Source organism: Heterodontus francisci, chromosome 3, assembly GCF_036365525.1.
Source record: "Heterodontus francisci isolate sHetFra1 chromosome 3, sHetFra1.hap1, whole genome shotgun sequence".
Taxonomy (NCBI): domain Eukaryota; kingdom Metazoa; phylum Chordata; class Chondrichthyes; order Heterodontiformes; family Heterodontidae; genus Heterodontus; species Heterodontus francisci.
In genome coordinates, this window is record NC_090373.1 from 48,095,865 (window position 1) to 48,114,227 (window position 18,363).

Below are 18,363 nucleotides of genomic sequence, written 5' to 3' on the forward strand. Positions count from 1 at the left end.
CAAAAAAAAACTTGCGTTTATATATTTTCAAAACCACCGGATGTCATTTTACAGCCAATGAAGTATTTTTGAAGTGTAATCACTGTTGTAATGTAGGAAATGAGGCAGCCAATACACACAGAAGCTCCCACAAACAGCAATGTGATAATGACCATAGTATCTGTTTTCGTGATATTGATTGAGAGATAAATATTGGCCAGAACACTCCCCTGCTCTTCTTCAAATAACATGGGATCTTTTATGTCCACCTGAGAGGGCAGATGGGGCCTCTGTTTAATGTCGCATCATAAAAATGACACCTCTGAAATGCAGCACTCCTAAGGACTGCAATGGTTTATCAGCCTTGATTTTTGTGCTCAACTCGTGGAGAGGGTCTGGAACCCACAAGCTTCTGAGTGCTAACAACTGATCCAAGGCTGACACAGTTAGAATTAGAATTAGAATTAGAATATTACAGCGCAGTACAGGCCCTTCGGCCCTCGATGTTGCGCCGAGCTGTGAAACCATCTGACCTACACTATTCCATTTTCATCCATGTGTCTATCCAATGTCCACTTAAATGCCCTTAAAGTTGGCGAATCTACTACTGCTGCAGGCAGGGCATTCCACGCCCTTACTACTCTCTGAGTAAAGAAACTACCTCTCACATCTGTCCTATATCTATCACCCCTCAACTTGAAGCTATGTCCCCTCGTGTTTGCCATCACCATCCGAGGAAAAAGACGCTCACTATCCACCCTATCTAACCCTCTGTAACAGTTCTGTTTGAATAGGAATTGAGTAATAATCCGAGTAATGAAAGACCAGTTAGCCCAACATCAATTGTGGATAAGCTCTTAGAATCCATAATTCAAGATCAGATTAGTGAGCATTTAGAGACATGTAAGATAGTCAAAGGCAGCCAATCATGGATTTATTAAAGGAAAACTGTGCTTGTAAAAGGATTGATTGGATTGAAAGAAGAAAAAGGAATAGATGTAGTCATGTTTATGGATATTCAGAAGACATTTATTACAAAATTTCAGGCATATAGTTGAGAAAATGTAGGAAGCATGGACAGAAAGTTGGTTAAGAGACAGTGAACAACAGATTAGCGTTAATGGTGATGCTGGGATTAGCAGAGGATATGAGTCCAGGTACCCTAGGGGCCAGTCCTGACTCCACTTTTATTTTCCGTATTCATAGATGATTTAAACTTGGGAAGAGAAAACTTAATTATGACGTTGCTGACAACAGAAAGTGAGATTATAAAAGACTGGAGGACATTACAGATTAGCTAAGTGAGGGTACAAGTGGCAGGTTAATTTTTTTTGCAGTATATTGTGAGATACTACATTTTGGGAGAGAAAGCAAAGATTGAGAGTATACATTCAATAGAAAAATGCTAAAGGATGTGGAGGAACAGAGACTTAGGGTGCAAATATGTTATTCCTTAAAAATGCAAATCATAAATAAAGGCTAGTATCACTTTGGATTTTATATATAGGAGCATAGACCACAACAGCAAAGAGTTTACCATACATTTATACAGTGCCGTGGTTACACCATAGTTAGAGTGCTGAAGTTTTAGATATCCCATTATAGAAAGGATATATATGTCATAGAGAGCATATAATGTAGTTTCACAAGGGATGAGAAAATATATTCGAGAGAGACATGAAATAATGGAACATTCAATAACAAAAAAATTCAGTGATTGAAATAAATAACACTCATTAAGTGTTATAAACATAAGTTACCATCTCCATTTAAAAACATGTACTAACAATCAATCTTAAATGATAAATGGGAGTCTGGCCCACAGTTCTCATATCTGTGGAGCTATAATTAAATAAAGGTTTTAGCAAAGCTCAAGTGAGTCCAGAATTTACACTATAACCAATCGAAGTATTTCAGTAAGTCACCCAAAATCAGGGATTCCCTAAACAAAGAAAACTCTCCTTTTCGACAGTTTATTCTACATGCAATTACCTCTAATAATATTTTAGCCAATAAGATAACTTCTCACATTTGTCATTGCAATTCCTGCTATATACAGGCACTTATAATTAACAACACTACCATAAAGGATAGGAATTATAAGTGTACATATTTTGTTGTTTTCAATGACCTGATTACTTATACAAGACAATAAAGCACATCTGCTTTGCTTTCTTCTTATAATTTTATTTGTTTTTGTTTCCCTGTATATTAGTACAAACGAAACACATTTCATTTCACTACCATAATTTGTTGTTGATTATTTTTTCAACTGTCTTTCCATTTGATAAATATAGATTCCAAATGCATAGATTTTACAAAACTAAATTGTTTGTTAACTTCTATGTTTCTGTAACAAAATTATTTCAGATTAAGAGTTAGAAATTTTCAGGCCAACTATTAGAATGCATGAAGTGATTTATTTTGGTAGGAAAAATCAGAAGAGGCAATATAAACTAAACAATATAATTTTAAAGAGGATGTAGGAACAGAGACGTGGAGTTACACGTTCACAAGTCACAAAGGCTGTCAAATAAAAGCGTACAGCTTTATTAATAGAGGCATAGCGTATGAAAGTAAAGAAATTACATTAAACCTTTAGAAATCACTGGTTAGGACCCAGCTGGAGTATTATGGCTATTTCTGGGCACTACACTTTAGAAAGGATCTCAACACCTTGAAGAGGGAGATTTATTGGGATGGCATCAGGGATGAAAACCTTCGCTTACATCGAAAGCTTAGAGAAACTGAGGTTGTTCTTAGACTAAAGAAGGTTAAGGGGAGATTTTATGGAGATTTTCAAAATTATTAAGGTCTTTGATAATGTAAATAAGGAGATCTTTTCTAATGGCAGAAAGGTCAGTAACAAGAGGACGCAGATTTAAGGTAATTAGCAAAGTATCCAGAGGTGAGATGAGGGGGAAAATGCCAAATGAGTTATCAACTGGAATACACTGCCCAAGGAATGGTGGAACCAGATTCAGTAATAACTTTCACAATGGATTTGGATAAATACTAGAAACGGAAAGATTTGGAGGGAGAAAGAGAACAGGGGAGTGGGACTAATTGTTAACTTTTTCAAAGAGCTAGTACAAGCACAATGGGCTGAATGGTTTCCTTCTGCGTTGTATCATTCCGTGAGATGATTTCACAGCATGTCACATTTCAATGTCAACTGTGCCAAAAGTATAACTCAATATATATGTTGCACCACAAAAAACACTTTAGAAAAGCCACAAAAGATGTTTCTCCAAAAATTCTCCAATCTATAATAAAAAGCAAAAAAAAACACTTACTTTTATAAATAATGATCCTCTAAAATCTTTAAATGCGAACTACCAGAAACTCAGCCCATCCACTTTCTAAGTTTACCTGAACTACTACACCTGTCCACTTCCTACTACAATGGGTCTTTTAACAGCGGTCCGTGGACGTGCCAAGAAATAAGACACTTGTAGACCTCGTTGCAGCTGATTTTAACGCATTTCTCTTTGTTTGCAAATTAGAACAACATATATTAATTTGCAGCTGAACGAGGCCCGCGGTTGTTGATCAGGCAGGGTAATAGACGGCAGCGGATGACGCGTTGTCCTGCGAGGACCCGGTGAAGATGGCGGGCGGGCAGCAGTCGGTTCTGTTCGTCTGTTTGGGTAACTGTATTCTCGCGGTCGGCTTGTGGCGGTGCGGGTGCGGCCAGCGCGCGCGCGCGGGGGGGGGGGGGGGGTCACTTGACCAGCGACCGTTAAAGCGTGCAGTTATCAGCGGGTTGGCAGGCGGCTCGGCTATATTGCGGCCAGCCCTATTCCAGGTCGCTGCTGCTGCCGTCACTTAGAAGTTCTTGAAACTATAACCCCCTAACCCCTTCGGAGGCTTCTCTCGTCCCTGTAGGTTTTTAAACGGTGTGACATGTCACTGCTCCATTTGAGTCTCTGATCTGCCGCTGACTGCATTGACGCTTTCATTCTTGGAACCACATAGCGTGAGGATGTTCGGACCGCCGTGCCTCTGCCGGCTCTCTGGCACAGATATCCAATTAGTTCCACTCCCCAGCTCTTTGTACATTCTGCTCTCTGCGCGGTCACTAAGGCTGCCTTGTCTCCACCTCAGTAACATCACCTGCCTCAGCTCATCTGCTGAAACCCTCATCCATACTTATGTTATCTCTAGATTTGATACTTCTGGGTGTACTCCCACATTTTAACCTCTGTAAGCTTGAAGGTCATGGAAAATTCTGCTGTCTGTGCCCTAACACCAATCCCATTCACTTCTCTGCTGACTGGCCTAGTTTGGCTCCCTGTTCAGCAAAGTCTCAATTTTAAAATTCTCACCCTTGTCTTCAAATCCGTCCATAGCTTCTCCCTATCGCTGAAATCTCCTCCAGCACTATAACTGAGATAGCTGTACTCCTCTACTTCTGGACTCTTGAGCATGCCCAATTTTAACTATTCTACTGTTGGTGGCTGTGCCATCAGCTGTCAAGGCTCCAATCTCTCTAATTCTTGCCCCCCCCCCCCAAAAAAACCTTTTGCCTCTCAACCTCTCTTTTCTCCTTTGAGAGGCTCCTTAAAGTTTTCTTTGTTCACCAAGCATCTGCCCTAATATCTCCTTATGTGGTTTGATATCAGGTTTCTTTTTGATATTGCACTCTGAAAGTGCCTTGGGACAGTTTATTACATTAGAAGTGCTATATAAATGCAAGTTGTTCCCTTAGAGCCCTGCAAATTTGTCCTTTTAATGTACTTATCCAATTCCCTTTGAAAGTTGTTCAATCTGCTTCCACCACCTTTTCAGGAAGGTGGCTCTGGCATAAGGAGGAATACTTCAGATCCAATAAAGACAAATCAAAATATTTTCTGAATGGAAAGAGACCAGGAACAGGAGGAGCAAAGGAATTTAAGTGTCTGTGTATGCTCATCATTAAAAGCTCGTGCATGACAAAAAGTAATCAAAAAGGCTAATTAAACATTTGCCTTTGTAGAAAGGGGACTGAAAAACAAAAGTGAGAAAATTATTTTGGTAGTGTAAGATCTTGGTCTGACCCCATCTAGAGTACTGTGTTCAGTTTTAGGCACTGCACCTCAGGACAGATGTATTGTCTTTGGGAGAGGGTACAGCACCAGGATGATTCCAGGCCTTAAAGAATTACTTTTTGAGGACAGTTTGCATAAATGTGGCTTGTATTTCCTTGAGTTTAAAAAGTTGCGATTGAAAGTGATAAGATTCAATAGGGTAGCTAATGAGAAACTATTTGCTCTTTTAGGGGTATCAACAACAATCTTCATGTTAGAGGTAGGTTGTTTAAGAATGAAATCAGGAAGCACTATTCTCAGACTAGAGGAAATATGGAAATTTCTGTTCCCAAAAGAGTGAATACTGGGCCAACTAAAATGTTAAGTGATCGATCAGATTTTTGTTAAGGGCATCAAAGGGTAGCGCTCAAAGCCAAGAAAATAGATTAAGGAAAATATCAGCTGTGGTCTGATTTATTGGTAGGAACAAGTTTGAGGTGCTAAATCAGTGTTGTCCAACGTATAGCCCACGGGCCAGGATCCAGCCTGCCAAATGTTTCCATCTGGCCTGCGGGTGTAAACTGTACCCGGCCTTGCCGCGGGTCCATGACTGGGGCTGAGAACTTACTTCTTGCAGACCGGCTTTTTAAAAAAAATCGCAAGTCACAGTTGTCAGGTGCTGACATCAGAATCAGCAGTTTCTGAATTTCGGACAGTTTCAGGGTTTTCCAGTGGGTTCTGGCTTTTATTTTAAAGCCTGCCAGTATAAATCAGGAAATTACAGCTGCATGTAGCAAGGGCAATACAGTAATAATGGGAGACGTCAGTTTACATATAGATTGGGTAAACCTAATTAGCACAAATGCTGTGGAGGATGAATTTCTGGAGTGTGTACAAGATGGGTTTCTGGAGCAGTATGTTGAAGAATCAACTAGGGATCAGATTATTTTAGATTTAGTATTATGTAATGAGAAAGGGCTAAATAATCTTGTTTTTAAGGAGCCATTAGCAAATAGTGACCATAATATGATAGGATCCTACATTGTTTGAAAGAGATGTAGTTCATTCTGAAACTAGGGTCATAAAACTGAACAAAGGAAACTGTGAAGGTCTGAGGGCCAAGTTGGCTATGGATTGGGAAAATACATTAAAAGATTTGACAGTAGGCAGGCAATGGCTAGTATTTAAAGACGTATTACATGGTTCACAACAAATATACATTCCTCTAAGACACAAAAACCCAAAAGGAAAGGTGAATCAATCGTGGCTAACAAAATAAGTTAGAGATTGCATTAGGTCAAAGGAAGTGGCTTATAAGGTTGCAAGAAAAAGTGGGAAGCCTGAGGATTTGGAGCAATTTAGAGTCCAAGAAAGTGATAAAGGGAAAAGAGATTATGAATGCAAGCTAGCTAGAAACAAAGGCAGACTGTAAAGGTTTCTTTAGGCATGTGAAAAGGAAATGATCAGCAAGGACGAATGTGGGTCTATTGCAGGCAGAGATGGGAGAGTTTGTGGTGGAGAATGAGGAAATGGCAGAGACTAAACAATTACTTTGTGTCTGTCTTCATGGAAGAAGACACAGAATATCTCCCAGAAATACTAGGGAACCAAGGGACTTGTGAAAATGAGGAACTGAAAGCAATTAGCATCAATAAAGAGCTAGTACTCAAAAAAAAAAATCAATTGGATTGAAAGTTGATAAATCCCCTGGACCAGGTGAGCTACATCCCAGAGTACTGAAAGAGGAGATAGTGGATTGTTATCTTTCAAAATTCTACAGATTCTGGAAGGGTTCCTGCAGACTGGAAAGGAGCAAATGTAAATTGAGGGAAGGTGGGGATGTGGTAGGGAATATGGGATTAATGTAAGATTAGTATAAATGGGTGGTTGATGGTCGGCATGAATTCCATGGGCCGAAGGACCTGTTTCAGTGTTGTATCTCTCTATGATTCTAGCCCCACTATTTAAGAAGGGAGCAAGAGAGAAAACGGAGAACTACAGACCCGTTAATTTGACAGTAGTGAAAAATGTTAGAATCTATTTTAAAGGATAAAGGATGAGATAACTGGACACTTGGAAAATAATGGTAGGATTGGGCAAAGTCAGCATGGATTTGTGAAAGGGAAATCATGTTTGACATGTTTTTTGAGGATATTACTTGTAGCATAGATAAAGGAGAACAAGTGGATGTGGTGTATTTGGAATTTCAGAAGGCTTTTGATAAGGTCCCACACAGGGGTTTAGTAAACAAAATTAAAGCACATGGAATTGGGGGTAATATACTGCAGTGGACTGAGAAATGGTTAACAGACTGAAAGCAGAGTCGGAATAAATAGGTCATTCTCAGGATGGCAGGCTGTTACTAGTGGGGTGCCGCAAGGATCAGTGCTTGGGCCACGTTTGTTCACAATCTATATAAATGATTTGGATGTGGGGACTAAATGTAGTATTTCTAATTTTGTTGATGGCACAAAACTAGGAGGGAATGTAAGTTGTGAGGAGGATGCAAGGAGGCTTCGAGGGGATTTGGACAGGCTACATGAATGGGCAAGAACATGGCAGATGGAATATAATATGAGTAAGTGTGAAGTGATCCACTTTGGTAGAAAAAACAGAATTGCAGAGTATTTCTTAAATAGTGAGAGGTTGGGAAGTGTTGATGTCCAAAGAGACCTGAGGGTCCTTGTTCATGAGTCACAAAAAGCTAGTATGCATGTGCAGCAAGCAATTAAGAAGGCATATGGTATGTTGGCCTTCATTGCAAGGGGATTTGAGGACAAGAGTAAAGATGTATTGCTACAATTGTATAAAACTTTGGTGAGACTGCACCTGAAGTATAATGTACAGTTTGGTCTCCCTATCTAAGGAAGGATATACTTGCCATAGAGGGAGTGCAACGGGGGTTCATCAGACTAATCCCTGGGATGGCGGGAGTGGCTTGAGGAGAGTTTGCAGAAAAGGCCTGTATTTTCGAGAGTTTCGAAGAATGAGAGGTGATCTCATTGAAATAGACAAAATTCTTACAGGGCGTGACAGGGTAGATGTGGATAGGATGTTTCTCTGGCTGGTGAGTCTAGAACCAGGCGACACAGTCTCAGAATAAGGGGCAGGCCATTTAAGACTGAGATGAGGGGGAGTTTCTTTACTCAGAGGGTGGTGAATCTGTGGAATTATCTATCCCAGAGGGCTGTGGAAGCTCAATCATTGAGTATGTTCAAGACAGAAATCAATAGATTTCTGGATATCAAGGGATATGGGGATAGTGGGGAAAAGTGGCACAGAGGTAGATGATCAGACAGGATCTGTCTGAATGGCGGAACAGGCTCGACAGGCCGAATGGCCTATGTCTGCACCTATTTCTTATGATCCTATAAAGAAAAGAGGACAGAGGGAGGGAGAGAAGGGGGGAAGTGAGGGAGAACGGCGGTAGAAGGAGGGAGGCGGGAGGACAGCAGGAGAGGGGAAGGGAGCGAGAGGGAGGATGGCAAGAGAGGGAGGGCATGGAGGGAGGGTGGCGAAAGAGAGAAGGAAGGACCGGGAGAGAGAGCGAGCGAGAGAGAGAGAACGAACGTTGTGGGGGAGAGGGAGGAGGGAGAGGAAGGGCAGGGAGGAGGGAGAGGAAGGAGGGAGAGGGAACAGACAGATGGGAGAGAGGACAGACAGTGGGAGAGAGAGAGAGAGAGAGAGAGAGAGAGAGTGAGTGAGAGAGAGAGAGAGGACAGACAGCGAGAGAGAGAGAGGGGAGGACGGACAGATAGCCAGAGAGAGACACCGGGAGAGAGAGGGAGCAGACAGACAGACGGACAGAGAGAGAGAGAGAGAGGACTGATAGAGGGCAGACAGACAGAGAGAGAGGGGGAGGACGGTGGGTGGGGTGGGGGGAAGGAGGGAGGGAGGATGTGGGGAGAGAGGGAGAGAAGACGTCGGGAGGGAGGACGTCGCGAGGGTGGGAGAGGGAGGGCGGCGAGGGAGAGGGGACAGACAGACGGAGGACAGATTGAGGGAGATCAGATAGAGAGGAGGATGGACGGACACAGATAAAAAGAAATAAAAGGGGTCAGAGAAAAAAAAGAGTGGGGAATGAGAGAGGGGGCAGGCGCAAGGGGACAGAAAAAGAAAGAAGGGGAGAGGGCGGGGGTGGGGGGACAGAGAGAGAAAGAAAGGGACGTGGGGGGGAAACAAACAGAGAGCGGGAAGAGAGCGTGATCAAGATCACTCTTGACGAATGGACATCTATCCGGAGTACTCTGCCTCGCTGCAAGTGTGCAGGCATACTTGACTATTCATGCAAACAAAAAAGTGCTAGGTATCTCACTTAGTGAGTGTCCAACATAGTGAAGGGAAAGTATGTCAACAAATTAGGCTTCTCATTTAAAGCTTCTCTTTAAAAAATGTACATTTGTTGTTTTGATAGTAAGATAGTTTTCTCTAATGCCTTTGTTTCCGAAATTGTCTCACCAGCCCCCTGTGTAAGAAAAAAATTGTAATGTGGCTCCCCCACGCGAACAGGTTGGACAACCCTGTGCTAAATCCTCCTGTTCCTGTGACCAGTCACCTGATAGTGTAGATGGTGAAAGGTCTCATTCATTCTGTCTGGTTGGCAGCATCTGAATATAAATTGGGGCATGAGCCACCATTGGCTTTGTCTGAGGTAGACTTGTGCTGAGGAATCGCGATGCTTATGTTGGCTCTTGAGTCATATAATCTTTTTCATACACCTGAGTGTATGTGAGTGAAACTATATGGCTTAGACAATGATTCTGTCTATGCAAGAGCTAAGTATAAAAATTACTGCTTAATAAGTTCATCTCTATTGAGAAACTTTGTTTCAGTATGTACCTTAATTATTCACAACAGCTAGAGCTGGATAGATTTTAATTTTACATACTTAAAACGGTGGTGTACTTGCTAGCAAATTATAAAGTTTGACAGAAAACTCATACAAGGCATGTTTGAAACTCTCTTTTAAGGCAACATTTGCCGATCTCCAATTGCTGAAGCCATCTTCAGGAAGCAGGTAACAGACCGGGGTATCATAAGCAAAGTAAGTCCTCACTTTTTCAAAAAATTCTATCATTTAGTTATGTTCTAAATATATAATCCTTCATAAGTGGACAAAGCCAGAGCATACTTGTGCTTGATACCATTCCCCACTGTCACCTTTGTGCTGAATCTGCGTTAGCAAATTTATCAGCAGTGGACACATGCAGGATTTCTGATTTAATTCCATATGTATGGTCTCAAGTTCGCACTTAACTTTCATACCATTACCGGTCATAATATAGGGAAAATTGTGTTATGTGAAAACCAATTCTTCATTCAATAATTAAGTACTTTTACATATTATGTATTTGTAAATCACAATAATACTAAAGATCTATTATTCTGATTATTTTCCAAGAGCATTATCTTACATTGAATCAATAGGATACACACAGGCCATTTAGCTTAAGTGGTCTCTGCCACTGTTTGTATTGCACATGAGAATCTTCTCACTGTAGTTATTCTCACCCTGCCCCACTATCCCTCTATTCCATTTGTCCTCATGTATACATCAAGCCTTCCCTCCTGAAATGAGTCAATGCTGTCTGCTTCAACCACTTCATGTGGCAATGAACATAAAAGCATAAGAAATAGTCGCAGGAGGAGGCTTTTTCAGCCCCTCAAGCCTGCTTCGCCATTTAATAAGATCATGGCTGATCTGTTTGTGGCCTCGACTCCACTTTTCCTGGCTGCCCCTCATAACCCTTGACTCCCTTGTTGATCAAAAATCCATCTAACTCAGCCTTGAATATATTCAATGGCCCAGCCTCTACTGCTTGCTGGGGAGAGAATTCCAAAGATTAGCGACCCTCTGAGAGAAGAAATTCCTCCTCTCCCCCTCTTAAATGGGTGACCCCTTATTTTGAAACTGTGCCCCCAGTTCTAGATTTCCCCCAAGAGGGAAAACATCCTGTCAACATCTACCCTGTCAAGCCCCCACAGAATCTTATATGTTTCAATAAGATTATCTCTCGTTCTTCTAAACTCCAATGGGTACAGGCTCAACTCTGCCTCATAAGCCAACCTCATCATTCCAGGAATCAGCCGAGTGAACCTTCTCTGAACTGCTTCCAATGTAAGTATATGCCTCCTTAAATAAGGAGACCAAAACTGTATACAGTACTTTAGGTCACCAATGTCCTGTACAGTTGTAGCAAGACATTCCTACTTTTATACTCAATCCCCCTTGCAATAAATGCCAACATTCCTTTTGCCGCCTTAATAATTTGTTGTGCCTACCTTTTGTCATTCATGTACAAGCACACCCAGATCCCTCTGTACTGCAGCATTCTGCCATCTCTCTCCATGTAAATAATATTCTTTGTGCCTTTCTATTCTTCCTGCCAAAGTGGACAACCTCACATTTTCCGACATTATACTCCATCTGCCAAATTTTTGCCTGCTCACTTAACCAATCTGTAATCTCTTTGCAGACACTTTGTGTCCTCCTCATTACTGACTTTCCTACCTATCTTTGTATTATCCACAAATTTGGCTACAATGCACTCGGTCCTTTCATCCAAGTCATTAATATAGATTGTAAATAATTGAGGCCCCAGCACTGATTCCCATGGCACTCCACTAGTTACAGTTTGCCAGGCTGAAAATGCCCCATTTATCCCAACTCTCTTTTTCCTGTTAGTTAGCCAATCCTCGAACCATGCTGATATATTACCCCCAATGCCATGAGCTCTTTGCTTCCAATTTCCATCCTTCTCTCATCTTCACATGGTCCATCTTCAACACTTCCCTTCCTCGACTTCTCTGTCTCCATTTCTGGGGATAGGCTATCTGCTAATATTCATTATAATCCCACCGACTGCCACAGCTACCTCAACTACACTTTCTCACACCATGCCTCCTGTAAGGACTCCATTCCATTTGCCCAGTTTCTTCCCCATTGCTTCTGATGATGCAACCTTTCACAACAGCATTTCTGGTATCTTCCTTTTTCCTCAACCAAGGGTTCCCCCCCCCCCCCCCCCCCCACTGTGATTGACAAGGCCCTCGACCGTGTCCAACCCATTTCCAGTACTTTTGCTCTCACCCCTTCCCCTTCCTCCCAGAGCCTCTTGACCTGACTTTCCACCCCACCAGCTTCCACCTCCAAATGATCATCCTGCACCATTTCTGCCACCTCAAGCATGATGCCACGACCAAATACATCTTCACTTTCCCTCCCCTCTCGACATTCCAAAGGAATCGTTCCCTCCGCAACACCCTGGTCCATTCCTCCATCACCCTGACACCATGTTCCTTCCCATGGCACCTTCCCATATAATCACAGGAGGTGTAACACCTGCCCTTTTTACCTCCTCTCTCCTCGCCATCCAAGGCCCCAAACACTCCTTCCAGGTGAAGCAGCGATTTACTTGTACTTCTTTCAATTTGGTATATTGTATTTGCTGCTCACAATACAGCCTCCTCTACATTGGAGAGACTAAACACAAATTAGCTGACCACTTTACGGAACGCCTTCGCTCAGTCCACAAGAATGACCCCAAGCTTCTGATTGCTTGCGATTTTAATTCACCACCTTGCTCTCACGCCCACATTTCTGTCCTCGGCCTGCTGCAGTGTTCCAGTGAAGCTCAACGCAAGCTCGAGGAACAGCGCCTCATCTGATTAGGCATGAACTCAACATTGAGTTCAACAATTTCAGACCAAGACCCTCCATTTGATTTTTTTTTAATCATGTGCCGGTCTTAAACTTGTTTTTCATGTTTTTGCTTTCGGACAGAGCTGTTTGTTATTCTGCCATTAACAAAATACTTTGTCCTTTACTACAACTATTACCACTCCCTTTGCCTTTTATTTCATGACATCTTTGTCATTTAATGTTTCCTGCCCTCTACCCTATCACAGACCTTCCCTTTTGTTCTTCCTCTCCCTTTTCACCCCCCCCCCCTTTCAATGGCATAAAACCCATCACATTTCTACCTTCCTTCGGTTCTGAAGAAGTCTTATTCAAACCGTCAACACTGCTTCTCTCTCCACTGATGCTGCCAGACCTGCTGAGTATTTCTCGCGCTTTCTGTTCTTTTCAGATTTCCAGCATCCGCTATATTTTGCTTTTATTACCATGAGCTCTTATGTAGTAACCTTTTATGTGGCACCTTTATCGAATGTCTTGGAAATTCAAATACACTACATTACTGGTTCCCCTTTATCCACCCTGCTTACTACATCCTCAAAGAACTCTAATAAATTTGTCAAACACAATTTCCCTTTCATAAAACCACGTTGACTGCCTGATTGCATTGTGATTTTCTAAATGTCCTTCCTGAATAATGAAATCTAGCATTTTCCCAATGACAGATGTTAGGCTAACTGGCCTAGTTTCCTGCTTTCTGTCGCACCCCCACCGACTTCTTGAATAGTGGTGTTACAGTTGTTGTTTTCCAATTTGCTGGGACCTTTCCAGAATGTAGAGAATTTTGGAAGATTACAACCAATGCATCCACTATTGCTATCGCCACTGCTTTTTATGACCCTAGGATGTAGACCATCCAGGTCCAGGGGACTTGTCAGCCTTCAGTTTTCCCAGTGCTTTCTCTCTCGTGATAGTAATTGTTTTAAGTTCTTCCCTCTCTTTTGCCTCTTGATTTTCTACTATTCTTGGGAGGCTTTTTGTATCTTCTACCAGGAAGGCAGATACAAAATACTTGTTCAAGGTCTCTGCTATTTCCTGTTTCCCATTATTCACTCCCTAGTCTAATCCTCTTGGGGACCAAAACTTACTCTTTTTATATATTTGTAGAAGCTTTTACTGTTTGTTTTCATATTTCTTGCTATTATACTCTAATTTCTCCCTCTTTTATTTTTTTTGGTGGTCCTCTGCTGGTTTCTGAAATGTTACCAATCTTTTGGCCTACCACTAATCTTCTCAGCATTGTACGCCTTTTCTTTCAATTTGATACCATCCTTAACTTCCTTAGTTAGCCATGGATGGTACATCTTTCTTAGTGGAATTTATCTTTGAGAGTTACGAAATATCTCCTTAAATGTGAGTTCCACATCCTTGCCATTCTCTGCAAAGAAATTCTCCTAAATTATTTACTTGATCATCGGTAGCTGTCTTCTATTTATGCCCACTTGCTCTGGATTCATTCACAATTGGAAAGAGTTTATCCATATCTACCGATTGAGCACCTTTGATTTTAAAGACTTTACTTGGGTCTCCTAGTCTTTTTCCAAGAGAAAAGAGCCCAAGCTGCTCAATCGTTCAGCATAGTTTCATCCTTCCATTTCTGGTAATAGTCTTGGAAATTTTTTCTGCACTTACTCCAGGATTTTGATATTTTTGCAGTAAACAGATCAGAACTGTGCACAGCACGCTGTGTGGTCTAACCAACGTTCTGTATAAATTTAAGGTTACCTCTCTGTGTTTATATTCTATTCCTTTAGGAATACCAGTAATTTGGCTGCATTCTTAATGCCCATATCAAACTTGAGTCACTACTTTTAACTATTTATGTATCTGTATTCTGATGGCCCTTTGCTCTTCTACCCCATTTTGGTTCGTTCTTTTCAAGGAATAAGTGGCCTCCTACCAAAATGGATCATCTCACACTTCAGTATACAAAATTTAATTTCATAGCTAGTTAGCTGCCAACACTCCTCTTTCCCCACCCCCGCCAAATTTGTGTCGTCTATAATGTTTTGACACCACCCCTCCAATTCCTGAGACTAAATCATTTACGTCGATGATAAGTAGCAGTAAGACCACAGATCCCTGCAGGACCTTCGAATTTCCATTATCTCAGGAAACTTAGCTTTATATCAATGTTTCTGTTTTTAATCCATTCTGTTACCTATGCCTTGACTCAATATTCTACCCATCTTTATTCTGGGTTCTGCTAGGACCAGTTGGTTGCAGACCTCATTATATAGCCTTATTCCAAATATGGGCAAAGCTGAATTCCAGAGGTGAGGCAAGAGTGACTTCCCTTGACATCAAGGCAGCATTTGACCAAGTGTGGCATCAAAAAGCTCTAACAAAATTTAAGTCAGTGGGTCCTTTCCTTTTTCTTTTTGGCCTCCTTGCCTCGAGAGACAATGGGTAAGCGCCTAGAGGTGATCAGTGGTTTGTGGAGCAGCGCCTGGAGTGGCTATAAAGGCCAATTCTAGAGTGACGGACTCTTCCACAGGTGCTGCAGGTAAAGTTGGTTGTTGGGGTTGTTGCACAGTTGGCTCTTTCCTTACACTGCTGTCTCTCTTTTCCTGCCAACTGCTGAGTCTCTTCGACTTGCCTTCCTTCAGTCCCGCCTTTATAGCTGTCCACCAGCTCTGGCGATCGCTGGCAACTGGCTCCCATGACTTGTGGTCAGTGTCCAAGACTTCATGTCGCGTTTGCAAACATCTTTAAAGCGGAGACACGATGGCTGATGGGTCAGATACCAGTGACGAGTTCCCTGTACAATGCGACCTTGGGAATCCTGCCATCTTCCATGCGGCTCACATGGCCAGGCCATCTCAAGCGCCGCTGGCTCAGTAGGGTGTACGTGTTGGGGATGTTGGCCGCCTCGAGGACTTCTGCGTTGGAGATACGGTCCTGCCACCTGATGCCAAGGATTCTCTGGAGACAGTGAAGATGGAATGCATTGAGATGTCGCTCTTGGCTGACAGACATTGTCCAGGCCTCGCTCAATGGGTATTGGAGGAAAAACTCTCCATTGGTTGGAGTCTTACTTGGTACAAATGAAGATTATTACTGCTGTGGTTGTTTGAAGCCAATCATCTTATCCCCTGGACATAACTGCATGAGTTACTCAGAGCAGTGTCCTGGGCCCAACCATCCTCAGCTGCTTCATCATGACCTTCCCTCCAATATAAGATCAGAAGTGGGGATGTTTGCTGATGATTGCACAGTACCATTCACAATTCCTCAGGTACTGAAGCAGTCGGTGCACACATGTAGAAAGACCTGGACAACACTCTGGCTTGGGCTGATAAGCGGCAGGCAATGACCATCTCCAACAATGGAGAATCTCACCATCTCCCCTTGACATTCAACAACATTACCATCGCTGAATCCCCCACCATAACCATCCTGGGGATTACCATTGACCAGAAACTTAACTGGACCAGCCATATAACTCTGTGGCAAGCTACAAGAGCAGGTCAGAGGCTAGAAATTCTGTGACGGGTAACTAATCTCCTGACCCCCTAAAGCCTGTCCATTTAAACATAAGTCAGGGGTGTGATGGAATACGCTCCACTTACCTGGATGAGTGCAGCTCCAACAGCACTTAAAAACCTCAACACTATCCAAGACAAAGCAGCTCACTTGATCACCCCATTCACCACTTTTAACATTCACTCCCTCCATCACCGGCGCACAGTGGCAGCAGTGTGTACCATCTATAAGATGCACTGCTGCAACTTGCCAAGGCTCCTTTGGCAGCATCTTCCAAACCCATATCCTCTACCATTTAGAAAAATAAGGCCAGCAGATGCATGGGAATGCCAGCACTTCCAAGTTCTCCTCTAAGCCACACAGCATCCTGACTTGAAACTATATTGCTGTTCCTTCACTGTCGTCGGGTCAAAATCCTGGAACTTGTTCCCGAACAGCACTGTGGGTCTAGCTACACTACATGGACTGCAGCGATTCGGAAGGTGGCTCACCACCACCTGCTCAAGAGCAGCTAGCATACGCACTAAATGCTGGCCTTGTCAGCCATGCTTACGTCCCAACAGCGAATCAAATAAATCATGTGTCTCTTACGTGGCCCCTTATTGAATACCTTCTCAAAGTTCACATATAATAATGGCCACTGCATTGCTCTTGTCTATCCTTGGTGTTACTATTGAAAAGAATTTAACAATGTCTTGTAAAGCTCTCTTTTTTTTTTTGTCTTTCACTCGCCAGTTGCCAATTAACTATTTTACGTTGCATCTTGTACCTTGCTGTACTTTTTTGCCAGTGGTTTATATTGAGGGAACACTACAAAGTGTTTCCTTGCCTTGCCTCATTTATATTTTACAGAAAGTAGTCCAAATACATTTTTGCTCAGTATTTTGTGTTTCTCAAGCTGGAAACTATGTATTTTAAAAGCTGCAAAATGTGCTTTGTGCTTCTTAAAAACATGCTTTGGCATCCTGATCTAGATGTGTGTTCTATTAATGTTGGGACAGCACCAAATCACTGTTCAGTTTTTTTTTGAAGGGAGGAATACATGCCACAAGCCTGTATGAACAAAGTTTGCAATATTCTTATTGCATTTCAAATGATTTTAAGAGCAAGTGCAATATATTGGTGCTATTCTGGCAACCTCAGCATTCAAAGGAAAATTGTGTGATTCGGACTTTCATCCAGCTTCAGTGTAATAGTTGTATTGAAGTTTGGTTCTAGTGAAGTTGGGAGTTAATACCACTTCTAAAATCTTAACAATGTGGCATTCATATAATTGATAGCGTAAACTTCTACTGACTGCATGGGGAAACAAACAGCATGGCACTTGTATTTCTTCCAGTGGAAAATAGACAGTGCAGCAACATCAACGTATGAAATAGGGAATCCTGCTGACGAACGGGGCCAGAGGTGTCTGATGAAACATGGCATTTCCACGAATCATATTGCCAGGCAGGTACTGTATCCCAATTGCTATTTGTTTTATTTGGGCTGTCAATTTTCTTTCTTATTGCAGTGGATGATAGACAGTGCTGGTGTAATTGACTTCAATGTTGGGAACTCCCCAGACTCAAGGGCACTAAGCTGTTTAAGACATCATGGCACTGAGACAGCACATAAGGCAAGACAGGTAGACCAACCAGCCTTTTTTAACTTTTCAAAAACATGTTCTAGATTAATTAATGTCAATAGTAACATTGGATACCACACGCCATTTCTAGTGCACATTAGTCTTTAGATAATTGTTAAATGTGCTGAAAAAATTAGTATTGCATAATGCCGGTCGATTTTGGATTACGGTGTCAGCCATGACTCAATAAATAGCACTCTGGTCTCTGAGACAGAAGGTCCAAAGACTTGAGTACAAAGGTATGGGCAGACACTCCCAGTACTGAGGGAGTGCTGCAACTGTTAGAGGTATTATCTTTTTGAAGGAATGTTAAACAGAGGCCCCTTCTGCTTTCTCAGGTGGGTGTAGAAGATTCCCTGGCACTACTTCAAAAAAGAGCAAGGGACTTATCTCTGGTGTCCTTACCATTTTTATCCCTCAACTGGCATTGCAGAAACAGATTTTCTGCTCATCGTCTTGCTTTTTTAGGAGCTTGCTGAATGCAAATTGGCTGTAACACTTTCTACATTACAACAGTGACTACACTTCAAAAATACTTGATTGGTTGGAAAGTGCTGTGGGACATC

General features: G+C 42.1%; 2 protein-coding genes across 10 annotated transcripts in view; one reads left to right on the forward strand and one right to left on the reverse strand.

Annotated features, from left to right (window-relative positions):
• sh3yl1 (SH3 and SYLF domain containing 1) overlaps positions 1 to 3,615 on the reverse strand; it is a 212,444-nt gene extending 208,829 nt beyond the window's left edge. For both annotated transcript variants that reach the window (XM_068022027.1, XM_068022017.1), the window contains exon 1: positions 3,276 to 3,615. In XM_068022027.1, coding sequence (XP_067878128.1) covers position 3,276 — 1 coding nt within the window. In that variant the 5' untranslated portion in view covers positions 3,277 to 3,615. The remainder of the gene's footprint in view (positions 1 to 3,275) is intronic.
• Positions 3,527 to 18,363, forward strand: part of acp1 (acid phosphatase 1) — a 102,312-nt gene continuing 87,475 nt past the window's right edge. For 4 of the 8 annotated variants that reach the window (XR_010971012.1, XR_010971016.1, XM_068022070.1 and 1 more), the window contains exons 1-3: positions 3,527 to 3,629; positions 9,959 to 10,032; positions 17,684 to 17,797. Coding sequence is in view for 6 of the 8 variants with exons in the window: in XM_068022070.1 (XP_067878171.1) it covers positions 3,590 to 3,629; positions 9,959 to 10,032; positions 17,684 to 17,797 (228 nt within the window). In the remaining 2 variants the exon portion in view is untranslated. Of the gene's footprint in view, positions 3,630 to 9,958; positions 10,033 to 17,450; positions 17,624 to 17,683; positions 17,798 to 18,363 lie in introns of those variants that run through there. The other 4 variants (XM_068022079.1, XM_068022051.1, XM_068022054.1 and 1 more) reach the window with 3 other exon arrangements.